The sequence below is a fragment of the Plectropomus leopardus genome, chromosome 8, assembly GCF_026936395.1.
Source record: "Plectropomus leopardus strain MGB_pleo_1.0 chromosome 8, ASM2693639v1, whole genome shotgun sequence".
NCBI classification, from domain to species: domain Eukaryota; kingdom Metazoa; phylum Chordata; class Actinopteri; order Perciformes; family Serranidae; genus Plectropomus; species Plectropomus leopardus.
This window is the reverse complement of record NC_142183.1, coordinates 11,802,295-11,818,607: the sequence shown is the minus strand read 5'-3', so window position 1 is coordinate 11,818,607 and position 16,313 is coordinate 11,802,295. Positions and strand designations below refer to the sequence as shown.

The window sequence follows — 16,313 nt, the reverse complement described above, 5'->3', positions numbered from 1 at the left end:
CCCCTCTCTCCCTTTTTGCGGTTTTTACCCCCAGGTGGTCAGACTACTGAACAGAAGCACTTAATGACTGTAGATGCTGTGGATTTTTAATGTTTTATTATATACTGATACTGTTTTGTTTTTTTTAATCATATGCTTTTTTTAGGGTTGCATTGAGTGGACACTGTGCTTTTTAAAGCATGTGAAAAATAAACTTGAACTCGAACATTTATGTTATATGTCTCACAAGAGGCAGACGCTGTTGTGTTAGACATCATGCCTGTCATTATAATCACACACTGGAGTGGGATGACGTTGTTTGGTTCTGTGTAAAAAGGCAAAGGGGGCATAAAGAAGGGACTTATTAGCAGCTCTACAGTGTGACCTCTGTCTTAAAAAGGTTTAACCCTCTGCTCTTTGTTCTGTGTGTGTTTCTGCAGATTAACACCAGTGAGGTGGAGGCCCTTCTCTCTCGCCTGCCCTGCACCTTCAGACAGGAACTGACCGGTGTCGGAGCCAGTCTGGAGAAACGCTGGAGCTTCTGCGGCTTACAGGGCATCAAGAGCACATAGGACTCTGCTAGGTGACGCTTCTTGGACGTGGAAGAGACAACAGGTAGCAGCTGCAACACAGGTACATGGAGGACACACAAGAAATGTTTGGTTGAACTCACAGCTGATGGAGACGCTGGATTCCAGTTGCAAAGACAAGAGTGCAAATGATTCACTGCAGATTTCAGATCAGGAAGGGTGTTCTGTGTAGGCGTCACAGAGATAAATATACAGTTTTTTTGTGATCACAAATTAATTGGCTGCATCTCTATGGTGACCAAGAGGTGGATGTATCTCTATGGTGACAGACTCGTCACCGCTCACTCTCCTTTTTTTTTTTACACATGGGATTCAGCCAAAAGTCCCAATCTCAGCGGAGTAATGAGGTTGGTTGTATTTTTCTACTCGAGCCCACAGTCGGCTCAGCGTACTGTCAGAACTGGACTAAAGGGCTACACAGGAAGGTCATCAGGGTCGACTTTTAACCTCAAAACCCTCTGGCTTCCTTTTTTGCCTCCTCTTGATTTTGTACAATCATGTGAAATAAATTCTTACATTTCCCTCGACTTTTCTGTGCAGGGTATTAAACGTGAATACACAAGATGGGTTTTTAGTCATTTACATGAGTCAGTTTCTGAACGGACTAAAAACAGCGCAGACAGTAATCAAGCCCAGAATGGGAACCAAAGATGCTGCGAAACGATGAGGGCAGACATGCTCTGATCAAACTAGTGATTTTCTTATCATTAAAAATCCAGAAAAAGATCCATGTGGGCTATTCACACAGTGCCTTCCAGGACGGGTTCATTCAAAGACAGGCTTTTCTTTGAGCAATTTCACCCGAAATCATTGAATTTGAATTAGAACAAACTCTTTTCTCCTGCTATATTCACAATTATAGTTTCAGATGTTGTCTGTCTGTTCACCAATTCATTGTAACATAACGTGTAAAAGAGCTTCCTTTTGTTTGTGCGAGGCCTCAAACAAACAGTTGGGTGTTTTTCCCTCCAGGCAGTTATACAGACACATAGCACACTGAAAAAAACATTCATGATGGAGCATTTGGTGCAGTAATGGGGGAACAACAATTTTTGAGCACATCAAAGCCAGTAACAAGCATTTAAAATTAGAGCATCAGGTGGGGTTTTTTTGGATTAAAGATGTGGATTTACAGGAAGCAGCAGATGAAACTAAATAACGCAACAAAACATTGGTGTAGATTTTGGGAGGGGTGCAGGCAGTGGAGGATCTTCCTATGGGCAGAGGGGAAGCGGGAATGGTGGAGTGTAACTGGAGAGCATTTAGGTAAGAGAGAATGAAAAGCAACATACTGTATTGCACATATATTTCTTTTATTGTTTGTTATTTATAATTATTATTGTTAAATAACTTGTTTATCTGTGTTGATTTCTCATTAGCCCTTGTTCTTGTTAGTGATACTTACAATAAATATTATAGATAATATAATAATGAATAATAATGAAATAATATAATGGTTGCCTGTGGGTGTCAAATATGTTAGGTGCTGCACTGGGTGTAGGGGACACATCAGCCTCAATATTTAGAAAATGTGCCAATAAAAGAATGACCATAGCAGATAACTTTTATTTGGACAAAATTAAATACACTTACACCATAACACGGATGCAGACAAGGCAAAAATTGGTGCATGGAAATCACCAAAATACAGGAAATTTAAATGTTTCAAGCTCAAAATTTCATATGTGTGTCTCCCAATATTAAAACAAGTCCAACGCCCTTGCAACAGAACATCCAAAAGCGGTCAGTTTTGAGATATCTATCCACATCATCTTCTCAGTTTATTATACCGGATGATATGTGTCTGCCTCATCTTTTTCTGTAAGAACTAGTGAGCACACGTCTATCATCACTCAAGTCTGAACTCAAACCAACCTGAAGATGAGCTTCTACTGCCATCTATTGGAGGGATTTAACAGTCATACAGCCCCCCTCAGCTCAGTGAGGATGTGCTGATGCTGTGTGTGATTGAGAAGCTGCTCTCCTCTTACCCACTGTATCAGTGACAGGTGGCACATGTTAAGTGCCTTTAATATCAAGGAGGGCCACTATAATAAAAAATGTCCATTCAGTTCCTTTAAAGGTCTTTAATTGTGTAACAACAGTTTGATTTAATCCAAACTTTACAATGCACAGTACAAATTAGCTTTATCCTAACATACTTTATCACATTATGCTTCTCTGCAGAATAAAAATAGCATTTTTTTTTAACATCTAAACAACTAGAACACCTTTCTTGTGACACCTGACTTCAGTTTGACTGATTAATGTGAGGTGACAACTTCACTCTGCATATTTTCATCAGTGACAGATCTGCTCTCAACTTGTTAAATGATTGAGAAAAACCCTGAAATCCCCTCATCCACACTTTTAACACAAGCAGACCAAGCAGCTCTCTATCAAACGACAAGATGCCTAAATTAAGCGAAATTAAATATCACAAAAATGTCTGACATTTACTCAGTTCAGGGCAGATGTGTGTGAAAAAAGAAGTGAAACAGAATGAAGATGCAGGAATGTTAGATGTTAAATTATCAGCTATACTGATGGTAAATGTGTGATAAACAGTGAGAGTGAGGGGCAAAATTCGTCTGGTCACCGGACACATCCAAATCCTGCAGTCCAAATGCATTTTGTTGAGTTATTAACACAATCATCAAGTTCTCAGTCTGTTTCCTTCCAGCTGGAGAAAGACAATCCTTTCATCACGTGTGCTCTTTTGCTCTACATGTGCTGGGCGTCCATGATGTCCAGGTACTTGGCATCAATTATTCTGGGAAGCAGGCTGGTCCTGAGATACAACACACAGAGAGGTACTGTACACTTACATGTGTCATCTGAAGATAGCATTTAAAGCAGGGATACTCAACTTTCCTTTCAGTTTTGCAAAATGAGAGGCCAGGGGCCAGTTGCAGCAGCCCGATACATGTTTCTATGATTTTAGCACATTTCTAGGATTTTATGACTTTTGAGGGGATTTTAGAGCATTTTACAGATTTTAGGACATTTCTTTCATTTTAGAATGTTTCTAGGATTTTAGCACATATCTCATATTTTGGTACTTTGTCAGATTTTAGCACATTTCTAGGATTTCTGGACATATCTTGTATTTTAGGGTGTTTCTATTTTAGTAAATTTAGCAGATTTTAGCACATTTCTAGGATTTTTATGATTTTATGGAAAATTCACAGTTCTCTTAGTTCTTTATCTACACTAAATAAGACCAGTAAACTCGTGTAAAATCAGTGGAGTTCCCCTTTACAATAGCTCGGCATGGCTCTTAATGTCGCCACCATACAGATGTTGTAGCATTGTGTCGGTTTCTGCGGTCCCACTCTGCCCCCTGTTGGCCTGGGTCGTCTTACCTGATAGGCACCAGCAGGATCATCAGAAGAGGGAAGACCATCTTCATGTAGGGCAGCGGATACATCCCAAATGCACACAGGATGATCAGCTGGATCATCTGAACCCCTGTGAAGTAGTGGACCTTCCTCTGAGGCACGCGGCGAATGTAGTGAGTGGGAGGATAGGAGGTCTAGACAGAGAGACAGTGATGTAAGTAAAATGTACAAGTAGATACACAAAAAATACACATTACAGTTATAAAGGAACTGGGCCTCATTCACCGAGCGTTCTTTTTTGGTTTCTACTAAGTCAAGAACAGAATCACAAGAAAGAGCAAACTTTTTGTGCTGTTTGGAGTCCGGTGCTCCATCCCTCTTCAGACCATGATTTGGGTGTTAATTCTCATAACCTTTCTTGATCTTTTTCAGTTTCTGTGGTTGCACACGGCCCTGCAGTCTTGTGCCTTTTTATGGGGATTTGCGGGGTGTTTACCTGTGCTAATCAGGATGAACTGACACTCACTTCAGGGACAATAAGATTCATCATTATAAGAACAAAGGGGCAAACAATTCTGGGGTTAAAGAGCACATCATGAATCGGATGTAGACCTTCCTTTTGAACAACTTAAGGAAACAAAAATGGGAAGATACTGATGAATGAGGCCAGATATTTGTACCTGTTGCTACAGCATAGATGACAATCTCAGTGAAAAGCTGTGTGTCAAATTTCCTGCACGCATGTTAATTTTCCTTTTTCCTCAAACGATTTGTACGGCAGTACATTGCTGCCACTATGCTGTTGATGCTATGCTGATTATACAACATCATAAAAAAGACATTTTTTGTGTTAATATGGTATATTTTGTCATTCAAATTATTCTTGTGCTTATGAGAAATGTTTCTCGTTAACCCTCTGAAACCTAAGCAATTTGGCTTAAAAAAAAAAACAACTAAAGAAGAACTGACCCAAAAAATTTCAAGAAATTTGTAAAAGTTACAAAAATAATTCCTGAAAATAAGTTTGAAAAAGGGGGAAAAAGAAAGAAAATGAAAAGAAAAGTTAAAATAATAATATAATAATGATGATTATTGTGTATATTTTTACCTAAAAAAAATCTAAATATACAAAATCTTGCAATGTGTGGGACAGGTCTTGCCAAGTTGCTTTTTTCCCATGATTCCAAAGAAGAAATCACACCACTCTGCTCAGGGTCCAACAGTTTAAATAGGTGTCTGGATGCAGCACCAAAATAAAAATTAGGTCAGTCCCGCCTTTACATATCACCTTATCTTGTTTTATTATTAAACTTTGTAGTTATTTTGCTATCTGAATCTCTTTTGTTAAAACAAAAACAGTTCTTGTCAGACAGACTTGTAACCGAGTTCCCAGAAAATATGTTGGCGTTAAACATTTCTACAAACTATTGAAATATTACATTAGTATGTGGAAGAACACTGTGGTTAACATGTAGTTAGGTTTAGGCACAAAAACATTATGTTTTGGCTTAAAATACTTGGTTTGGGGGTACAATCCCTGCTGGAAAATTGATGATGTCTTGGCCAAAAATAACCACTTTTCAGATCTTAAAAGCTGCTGTAAGAAAAAGTGATGCATAAAAGCAGTCGGAAACACAGCAAAGACTCACTGATTGGGATGCACGATAATTCAGCATGTCGTCGATATCAGCATGAAATATCGGTATTGGACAACATGCTGATTACTGCCGATATCACACTTTTTGTTTATTGTCAAAGTGAACATGTACAAAACATCAACCCTAAGTCTGAGTAATTTTCTTATTTTGCACAATTAATGAATATTATGTACAATGAAAAGCGTTGTGTTTCATGTCTCCAGCTGCTGGTGGGCCATCATTATAAGAGTGTGAATAATATGTTAATTCCACCAAAGAAGAGACTCAGTGATCACTAAAATCAGGTGGGGAAAAAAGTGGGTATATTGATGTCGGATATTGGCAAAAAATCTAGTGTCATGCATCCCGACTCGCTAAAACACATCTGTTTTTGGATTTGTCATTTGTCTGTGGTCTGCGCATTGGCAGGCTGGCAGTTTTGTGTATAGTTTGTTTCCTGTTTTATTCTGAAGGTCACGGCCCTCATGTGTCATGTCTTGTGTTACTTCCTACTTTTGTCTGTTTCCTGCCTGTTTTCTGACACACCTGCCTTGTATCAGTCTCGTTAGTCCTTCCCTGCACACCTGTTCCCCTCCTCCTGCCGGTGCCTGCCTGCCCCAGCTGCGTCGTGCTCCGGTGTAAGTTTTCTGAGTATATATACCTCTGTCTTTCTCTTTGTCGTGTCTCAGGTTGTCTGTGTTTATGGTGTCATTCTCTGGTTTGGTTTCCCTGCCTATCATAATTAAATATTTAAAGTTATGTTTCAATTTTAAGCACTTTTCAGGTAACTTCCGTGTTGTTTTAAACTTTATTTTATTAGTATTATTTTTTTTTGATTATTTTTAGGTAATTTTCTTGTACTTATAACTAATTTCTTGCAAATTTTTGTCATTGTCTTCTTTCTGTGTTTTTTGTTTGTTTTTATTCAAGCCAGTTTGCTTAGGTTTCAAAGGCTTAAATCTCACGTCTTTTTTTGTTAAATCCTCCTGCTATACAGCATTCGGCTCCTCTTTTGAACTGAAAACTAACTGTTGGTGACATGCTGATGACAAAGTCAGCTTGTACATTATATCACTTTGCAAACGTTGATGTGAAAAATATCAAACATACAAGAGTAAAGTATTTGTGATTTGCAGAAACAAACAATGCCAACATTTGCTTCTAGAGTCTGGGCTTTGTAGAAATAAGCTTTTTTCTTGTAAGAACCTGGTTGTTGGTATGTTGGGAACTGGCTTATTATTTGGAAGTATTTTGTTATAACGTGGCAACTCATCATATAACGAGAAGAATTTGTCTTTTGCTGTTTCACTTAAGAAACTCAGCAGAGGTTTTTTTAATCCTGGTAGCAGCAAAGTTTCTGTAACTTTTTAACTTTCTCCACTCACTGCATATCTGGATACACTTTTTTTTGTTTTACCACTTGGTGCTATTTGGCTGCCACTGTGTAAAGTTTAATGGATAAACAGGAAAGACAAACAGATCAACCAATCAAAGCACAGCGTCCTTCCTGCTCACCTGTTCCTTCAGCAGCAGGGCCATGCGGTCCACCATCTGGTTCCCATCAAGCGAAGTGGCTGCGATGTAGAGGAAGAGGCCGTAGAGGACGGGCTTGGGGATCCACTGCAGGGGAATGGGCAGCATGAACGCAGACAGGCCGATCAGGATGTTAGCTGCCAGCGAGGTCAGACGTGTCTCCTTCACACTGACAATTCTGTTTGACACACAGACCGAGAAAAGCACTTTAAATATCCTTAGAAACTCATTCATATATTTATCTTAATTTCTGCAGAGCAATGGTTTACAACCTTTTTGTGATCCCATAAAATGAAGCAATGACTATTTATAACCTCTTATCCCACATTATGGTCTAAATGTAAATATTATTGAGTGCCAAAAAGTGACTTGTCTTTCTTATACTGTTTTATTTGAATGATTTGTAGGTAAAAAGGTTCCAGTATTTCACAAGAGAAAAAAGGATGGAAAGTATCTTCGGACCCCATGGAGGTCATGACTTCAGGTAGGGAACCACTGCCATCGAGGAATTATTGACCAGGTTTATATTTAGTTAAATTGCAAAGATTTACCTCAAATCTTAAAGGAAAGTGACAATTTGAATTATAAACCAATTTAATGATTAATAACACAAAAATAATCATCAAAACAATTTTTAAAATTACATTGTTTTTGATCAAATCAGAGTTAAAGCCCATTTAAAAGGATACTTTTCCAATTTTCGACTGGCTCTGTATCAGAACAATGTACGTGTCAATAAACTGGTGGACCTACCTTCATCTTAACAACGCCAAGATCTCCCTGACACTGAGTTTCAGTGGCCCTCGGGTTTGTTGCTTGAACTACAACTACCACTGATCAAATATAAACCAAGATAATGTTACTGCACTGCCTGTTTCTGACCTCAAATGTTTTTCAGAAACATAATAGCGAGAGTTTGTGAACAGGAAGTAGGCTCCATACTTTTCCTGCATAGTCTCTCTTTCTTAAACTCAGACAAAACTCCAATCAAACAATAAAACTAAGTGGCGCTGATCAAATGTTAACCAAAATTCTGGTACTGAGTTGCATATTTCTCGCCTAAAATGCTTTTAGAGACATATTTTAGCTTACTGTTTTTATGGTCATGCAGCACCAATTTCAGAAGCACTGGTATCTTCACACTGTATAGACATGCCAGTTTTATGAAAAGACTGTCTTTCCAGGAGTGAAATAATTCTTTAAATATTCTACAATTACTGTAGTTTTGAGATGAGTAAAACAAAAACATCAAAAACTTCTATATAGCTTTATATGTTTACTTCACTAAATAACTTTTAAGTTATTTTTGTCAGTGTATGAGCCAACAACGCCGTTTTAAATCCTACAGATGGTTAAAAGGCTTTAGACAAGCTGGTGTTCTCAGTCTGGATGTGTTTCAAAGCACCGCTTGGTTTCTGTCCTTGTTTTAACTTCACTCACGTCGTGTAGAGGTGTCCGTTCTCTACGTGCTGTTCCACTTTGGCCAGCTGACGGGCGTGCAGGGAGGAATGTGGGAAGGCAGCGTGCATCCATGGCAACCCCAGACAGGACATGAGGATGTTGATGAAGCCAGTCAGCATTAAGTCCCAGTGGAACGCTGTGCCTTTTAGCAACCTGGTACAGACGTTCACACACACACGCACACAAGTGTTAAGTGGTTTGTCAATGAGAGACTGCAGCACTACAATGTAACCTTTTTTATAGTGAAGAAAATACAGAAAAGATTAGACTTCTTTTCATGGCTCGGAAATTAAACACAAAATCAGGGTCTTACTTGTGTTCTGGTACGTGCGTGAGTGAGATGACGATGTTCTGGTCGATAAAGATGAGCAAAGCGAGGAGGAAACCCAGTCCGACTGCGCTCAGCGTGTTCAGTCCTGACAGCTTATCAAATGGAGGGAAGTTGAAGACAGGGCCATCGTGGACACTGAACACAGGAACTAATAAGAGCATAAGATGAACGTCTCAGCCAGAGTTTTAATACAATTGCCAATTAACAACGACAAAATTAAAGGGATAGTTAAGAGTTTTTGAAATTGGGTTGTATGGGGCTACTTATCCATAGACAGTATATAAAACCTCTTTTCCACCAAAATTAGCAGCAGTATGCAAGTTTTTTAAACATGGGCAAACCTGCTATGTAAAACATACGGTAGACAGTTGGATATGGATAAGTACAACCCCACTATACAGTACCACTTCAAAAAAATCCAAAGTATCCCTTTAACAATAAAAGAAAAGCTTGAATTGTGAACTTTCCAGCGAGTTTTATAGCTTTAACGTTCCGCCCAGAGTCTTTGACCCCCACTGATTCAGAGCCCACACTGGGTTAAAAGCTTACTGAAAGCAAATATTTCCCTTTATTCCGCCTCCAACTTTGGATTTATGAACAGTGAAAGGTGTTCTCTGCCAAGGTTGTGACTTTAAGTCTCAGGGGTGCTCTTCTATCACTTCTTTTATTTGAGAGATCTGTACTCACGCTGTATGTCAAGGAAGAGGTAGGAGCCAATGAAGGAGAATATCACCACAGAGATCGGCAGAGCGCAGTCAGACACCACCTCTCTGATTTTGTCATTCAGATACGGGCTGTAAGGGGTGAAAGAAGCGCCGCATATTTTAACATTTTGCAACTCTGATGTAATAAATTCTACAAGGTTTACAGCTGTGTTTACAGTAGTTTCTTATGTAGCTTGAAAAATAAGCCTTACCAAGTCGTGAAAGTCTGACTGGGGAAAAAAATATAACATCCCAGGAGCCAGAAGTTGAAATACATACATTTATAAACCTCATGTGTTACATAATCACACCTGAAGGATAAAATACATTGATGATGATTTTTAACCTTCTGCCCAACTCCTAGTATGTAAAATGTTCCCTCTTTATTTTAGGTACAATATAAAATACTAAAAAGTATACCCCAGTACATGTGTATGTCCTGCATTCAAAATTGTGCCTAAATTCTATACTAGACTGTTATACTAGAATTATATTGATGAATGTTATACAACTGGATTATAATAACCGATACATCAACATGCAAGGAGCATTTAAAGGAATACTTTAAAGGAATACTAATTCTGTTGTTTTTACTAAAATACTTACATCCAGGACTCTCAGTTATAACAAGGTATTTATATATAGTGGTATGTAGGGTTTTCCCACTACTATCAGTATATAATTTGTCCACATGTTCCAGTGAGGTAACGTACCTCCTCTTGATGAGGTAGAGGGCGTAGCCCAGCCACAGAGTCCCCAGCATGAGCAGCAGACAGAGGATGGGTCTTTCCCTTGTGGTCACCACCAGAGACTCGGGCAGGAAGACTGACATGTGTTCCTCTGCGTGTCCCATCAGCGGCGCGGTCTCGTTATGATACTCGAGCATGTTTCCCGTCTGGTTGTTCGCCTTCTCTAGAATCTCTTTAATCTGCTGAAGCACCACCGTGCTGTTTGTGGTCGCCAGTATGGGCCCGTGGTAGAAGTGGTGAAAAACTAGGAAGTTTTGGGCAAAGAAGAAAGTTTCTTGTTATAAAGAGAGACTTTTTTTGTTTTAACAAGATCCTTCCCATGTATGGGCAATCTTTTTTATTTAAATTATACCTGTTGTTGCAGTGTAAATTATAAACTCAGTGGAGGAAAGTGTCGCAATTCCACCTGTGCGCATGTTATTTTGCTATTTAAGCAAATTCACAAATGAATCCTGATTTGTAGGTGCCAGGCTCTTACTGCCACTACTCTCTTGATTTTACTGGATCTTTTCCATGTTGTCAGTAATAATTCTTGTTTATTTTGTGGGATGGGGAGACATTTTTGTGATATGACAACATGAAGTGATATATCCTTTTGTTATAACAAGAATAGGGATGTCAGTTTCGGTTGATTTTGCCTTCAGTTGCCCAACGCCCATTAACCTGAAACAAACCCGTAAATTTTTGAGAGAAAATACAAGCTGCTCTGTTGACTCAGTGAGCTGTAGCGCCACATTTCAAAGAGCTATCTATTTAGAGGAGAGTAAATTTTAATGCCTAACAATTGTGATGTAATTGTCTTGACTTTTATTTTGTTATTTTTTGGCTTGATGCCAAAAATGTTTAATTTCCGCAACATGAAACTTCATGGCTGGGTGCAGCTCGGCTCACTTGCTGACATCCAGTTTAGCGCTTCTCTAACTTGAACAGGGATAAAATTCTTTAATCTCTCTTGTCGAACTGAATAGATCAAATTTTGATATTTAAACAAGTCATTTCACAGAGGTGAGGAGGAGACATTTTTTTCCCAATGTAAGTCTATGGGAAACAGCCATTTTGGGTCCAGTGGCATCACGTGACGAAAATTTCAGCACCACAAGTTGGCCACTACAAAAATGCTTTGTTAGCCTCACTTGCTGTGTTGATACTGCTAACTGTGCAAACGGTGATAACAGGTCTAACAGTGCTAAAGGGGGTTTGTGGTTTACAATTTAGCCACACTACCAGAGAATTGACGATGTTTCCGCAGCAGTGCTGTTTGGTTGGGATGACATTACTAAAGGAAATCACTGAATGAGCAGCGCCGCTAACTAGCTCCCACTAGACCCGTTTGGTGTGCAGTGCAGTAAAATGAGAGTTAACGAAATCGCCTGATAAATTGACGTGTAACCAATCACAATATTCTCAGTGGTTAACCAGTTAATGTTAAACCATTGGCATTCTTAAACAAGAAATGTTCCTTTAAAATATTTGTTTTTTTATTACGTGAAGAGGATCTTGCAAAACAATTAAAAAAGACTTGTTACAATAAGAAACTAAGCAGATGTTTTTTGTCATGTGGCAACAACATGCTGCTGTACAAAGGGGAACAAAGTCCTAAAATAGAACAGTACAGATCACAGAAAGAAAAAAACTGATGTAGAGAATATGAAATAAAATGCACTTTACTGTAGACCCACATCCAACCCACATTAGGCCTACAGTGAGCATCCTCATAAATGTTGTACCACTTTATCAGTATGATTCCCATTTTATGGATTAACTATCAGTTTATTTTCAGGCTTTCAAGCACGATCCGGCAGTGTACTGTTTTTAAGCTTTTTGATGTAGTCTATAAAAGAAACTTGCCCGAGGCTTAAAGACAAAAGAAAAAAGCTCCAAAGAATCCATCATATGCTCATCCATTTATTTCCCATCCTGTGACAAACCGTTATGAAAAAGACAAACAGAAGCTGTGAAAGACTGCATTATATTTACATTATGGGTTGTCTGTTTTTCCACAGCACACAGGGGGCCTGTTTGATTTCATGCTTCCTTTTTCTCTAAAGACTGATGATGAATATGTATATTTGCTGAGCTACATTACCTACAACAAACGATATGAGGGACGTTTAGACATCTCCCTACAGAGTGGAGCGATAGCTCTGCTGCAGAAACATTCAAAACATGTTTAATGGAGTCTGACCTTGGCTTGACTTACTTTTGATGGTGCCTTTCACTGCATCCCCGACAAACGCTATGGAGATGAACAGCGCAATAACTTCTTCTGTCGAGCTGGGAGATAAAGATGCAAAAAAGCACGGCATGATCATTCATGTTTTATCAAAACAGTGCTTTTTATAAAGACACAGACATGGCAGTCCGTTCAAGGCCAAATGATGGCCCAGACAGTGAGAGTGCACAAAATTAATAATTATGGCTGAAAAGAGGAAGCCATAACAGAAACGTCCTCTCTTATCAGTGCCCTCACCTCAGTGCATGGCCACACCGTTAGTTACGTATATTACAAGTACCAGTACGGGTCTTCTGTCTGCGATGTGTCATAGTAACAAGTGTGGTGTATTCACCGTTTGAAGAGCTTCATAAACAGGCTGACATTGAATAAGCCTCCGAGGATGAGGAACAGACTGTTCCATAAACCAATGCAGGCATAGAAAGCGTCAAAGTCAAGGTCGTAGTCGTCGCAGATTCCCCTGATCACTAAAAAATACAAGCAAGGATAGAAACATACATTTTATTGCATAATAATTTATGACATTTTCACAGCAATTTTTCTTTTTAAGATCATTTTTAAATGAATTATGCTATTAAACACCTTGTTGTTTAAAGGGACAGTTGAACTCCCATCAAAAATTTTTTTTTTCCTCTTACCTTTGGTGCTTTTTGTCTGTCAAGATTGTTTTAGTGTGAGTTGCCAAATGTTGGAGATACCGGCTTTAGAAATGTAGTGTTTACATATACTTACAAATGTAATGCACCAGAATCCAAATGTAACCCACATAATCATGAAGTATGCAATAATGTGATGAATATGCTTACAGGGAGTAAAGAAGGAAGCAGTATAAAGAGCATACGTTCATATTAAGAGGCAGTTTGGGCTGTTGGATGGGTCAAACAAACACAGGACTTTACCTTAGGAAACCACTGTTTGTGTCATGTGCAAAAACAGGTACACTTTCAGTTATTTTAAGGAACATGGTCACATTATGTTAAGTGTGTAACTTAATATTAGGCGTGTGACATGACAACTCCTAGCCCTAATTTTTTTTTCTAAATCTAACCCATGTAACTCATTTAGTACTCATTTAGGTGACAGTGAACAGCCAACTATGAATCTTTTGCTAAAGGTAACCTAGCTGTTAAGGGGCCGTAATTTGCAAGATATTGGGATAAGGAGCTGAACTACATTCGCCAAATGAAGAAACATGCATTTACTCATCTATAAGAGGCTCGTGAAAGCCTCAGATGTAAACATTAACAGCATCCCCCTTGGCTAAGCTTTACATGTAGCTAGCTAAGTGGTGCTAGGTAAGCTAGTAGTAGATGCACGCTTCCTTCTGGGCTGTGATACGTTTGGCAGGTATAGAAGGTAAAAAGAAAATGGTTCCTGCTCACTGAACTGCTCACAACAAAGTGTGTAGATTGTCTTGAGTCCATTATAGTCAAGTGAAGGCAGACATCTCTACAGCTCCATCACTCACACCAAAACAATCTAGACTGATAAACAGCAGCACAAGTAAGATGAAAAAAATATGTATTTTTTATTTTAGGGTGAACAGTCCCTTTAAAGTGTCTCAGCTCTGTCTCCTGTATACAGACAGTATCCATTTAGTGGCAAAGAGGTTTACTAAGCCAGTTTTAAAAGTCCCATAAAGGTTATAAGAAGAGTATTTAGCATCAGAAAATCCAAAGACTGTGGACTGTAGAAGTATAAAAATAGAGTTTACATCCAGTAATCTGACTGCCAATTTGGTTGTTTGAACCTGCATTATGTCCAGCATCAAGCTTGAAGTAATATGCATTTGCTGCATGTAATATACTTGTTACATGCAGCAGTAAGTTGTTGCCTCCAATCTCCTTGTTTAATCAGTTGCAAACAATACACACCACTTATGAAGATAGCCAGAGGTGCAGTGGTCAGTGGAATGACGAGTGGTGAGCCGGCAAACAAAGAATAGATCACTCCTCCAATGCTTTGACCGACAATGGTCTTCTGAACATCTGTCAAAAAAAACAAAAAACAAACTTAAGCATTTTTACTTCTTTGGATTAAATAGTTAATAATACCTTAGGATGCTGCAGATCGAGACAACAAAAACAAAAGTCCGTACCTATCTCTCCTCTCGTGCTTTCATCATTCAGTGAGCCAAAGGCGATGGCAGGCAGCAGAATGGCGATGTAGAGGAAAATGGCAGTGGTAGTGTACTTCAGTAGACAGCGGTCCTTTCCAGTTATACCTGATGGATTATTTAAAGGCTTACTAAAGTTATAACAGTGAAACCTGGAGTTATCTTTAAAACGAAAGACTTACAAAATTATATTTCATGATTTTGTCATGATTTTGATGATTGAGTGTGTGTGCAACATTAAGAGCATATTAAAGCAGCAAACCACTATTTGTTATGTAAAGTTTAAGTAATGGAGAAATGGCGTCCTGAGTAGAGAATTAAGTCATGCTCCCTTTGTGTATTGGTGTAATGTAAGCTTCTCTGTGGCTAGTTGTGATCCGAGCTTCTTTGTGGTTTGTTGTGATATAAGCTTCTCTGTGGTTTGTTGTGATCTGAGCTTCTCTGTGATTAGTTGTGATCCGAGCTTCTTTGTGGTTTGTTGTGATCTGAGCTTCTCTGTGGTTAGTTGTGATCCGAGCTTCTTTGTGGTTTGTTGTGATCTGAGCTTCTCTGTGGTTTGTTGTGATCTGAGCTTCTCTGTGGTTAGTTGTGATCTGAGCTTCTCTGTGGTCTGTTGTGATCTGAGCTTTTCTGTGGTTTGTTGTAATCCAAGCTTCTCTGTGGTTTGTTGTAATCTCAGCTTCTCTGTGGTTTGTTGTGATAAGATGGTCCAGCCTGTGCATGTTAGTACATGTGTGTATTCCACTGGCTAGCTCATTATTGTCACTTTGCAATTTGTTCATACAGCAGTTACCACTGATATCAGGATAGCATTGTCACCAAATGTAGTACCCTTCCTCTGGTTCCCCCTGGCTGTTATCATTGTTTAGCATTGTTTATAGAATTAGCTGATAGCTGATAGCTGCCAGCAGAGCCACCGCAATGTTTGCAACTCATATGGCCTTAAATTGTCATACCAGTTAAATGGATATTTCCCCACTAGGTAGCAGTGTTAAAATAAATTGTTATTACCATCTGTGAAGTCTGAGGGGTAGAGGGGGAGTCTGCGACGCAGATCATCATAAATGCCTTTACCAACTTTAAAGAAATCTTTGCACTGTGAAGAAAAAGACAGAATAAATAATTTAGACACTTCAGCCAATGTGAAGACCTATACTCAGATGAGGAAACAATTATACATTATACATTCTGGTCAGTTTTTTGTCCCAGTTTTCATACACAATTAAAATATTTTGGTGGTAAAAATATCACACATCATATTTTAAGACTCAGACCGACTGAGTTGGCACTAAGTTGGGAAATTTTGTTCCTTTTACCTCACTACATTTATCTGACAGCCAGAGTAACTAGTTACTTTACAAAGTAAGATTAAGGCACTGCAGGAACGTCCACCAGAGCTGTTGACCATGAACTGAATTTTCATCTCACCACCATAAGACCACTTCAGTGTAGTTCTTTTAATTTGACAGTACATCCAACATATAGGTTCAATATATCTGCTATATATGAAACAAATCTAACATCTGTAAATGGCAGTATTTATTCTGGTGACCGGGTTGTTGTAGAACTGATTAAAACGTTGGTTTGGCAGCAGCAAACTTGATTTAAATGTTGTTTTGAGACTGTTGAGGACATCAGG

At 38.8% G+C, this 16,313-nt stretch overlaps 2 protein-coding genes across 6 annotated transcripts in view; one reads left to right on the top strand and one right to left on the bottom strand.

The window, feature by feature from the left end:
• LOC121948060 (ecto-NOX disulfide-thiol exchanger 2-like) overlaps positions 1 to 2,267 on the top strand; it is a 219,905-nt gene extending 217,638 nt beyond the window's left edge. For all 4 annotated transcript variants that reach the window (XM_042493314.2, XM_088080894.1, XM_088080895.1 and 1 more), the window contains one exon: positions 420 to 2,267. In XM_042493314.2, coding sequence (XP_042349248.2) covers positions 420 to 551 — 132 coding nt within the window. In that variant the 3' untranslated portion in view covers positions 552 to 2,267. The remainder of the gene's footprint in view (positions 1 to 419) is intronic.
• A 374-nt stretch (positions 2,268 to 2,641) lies between these two features.
• LOC121947958 (solute carrier family 4 member 11-like) overlaps positions 2,642 to 16,313 on the bottom strand; it is a 33,247-nt gene continuing 19,575 nt past the window's right edge. For both annotated transcript variants that reach the window (XM_042493165.2, XM_042493166.2), the window contains exons 9-20: positions 15,686 to 15,770; positions 14,657 to 14,782; positions 14,433 to 14,546; positions 12,893 to 13,025; positions 12,526 to 12,599; positions 10,290 to 10,569; positions 9,560 to 9,666; positions 8,855 to 9,020; positions 8,521 to 8,694; positions 7,063 to 7,258; positions 3,935 to 4,104; positions 2,642 to 3,360 (exon numbers count right to left, since the gene is read on the bottom strand). In XM_042493165.2, coding sequence (XP_042349099.1) covers positions 3,294 to 3,360; positions 3,935 to 4,104; positions 7,063 to 7,258; positions 8,521 to 8,694; positions 8,855 to 9,020; positions 9,560 to 9,666; positions 10,290 to 10,569; positions 12,526 to 12,599; positions 12,893 to 13,025; positions 14,433 to 14,546; positions 14,657 to 14,782; positions 15,686 to 15,770 — 1,692 coding nt within the window. In that variant the 3' untranslated portion in view covers positions 2,642 to 3,293. The remainder of the gene's footprint in view (positions 3,361 to 3,934; positions 4,105 to 7,062; positions 7,259 to 8,520; positions 8,695 to 8,854; positions 9,021 to 9,559; positions 9,667 to 10,289; positions 10,570 to 12,525; positions 12,600 to 12,892; positions 13,026 to 14,432; positions 14,547 to 14,656; positions 14,783 to 15,685; positions 15,771 to 16,313) is intronic.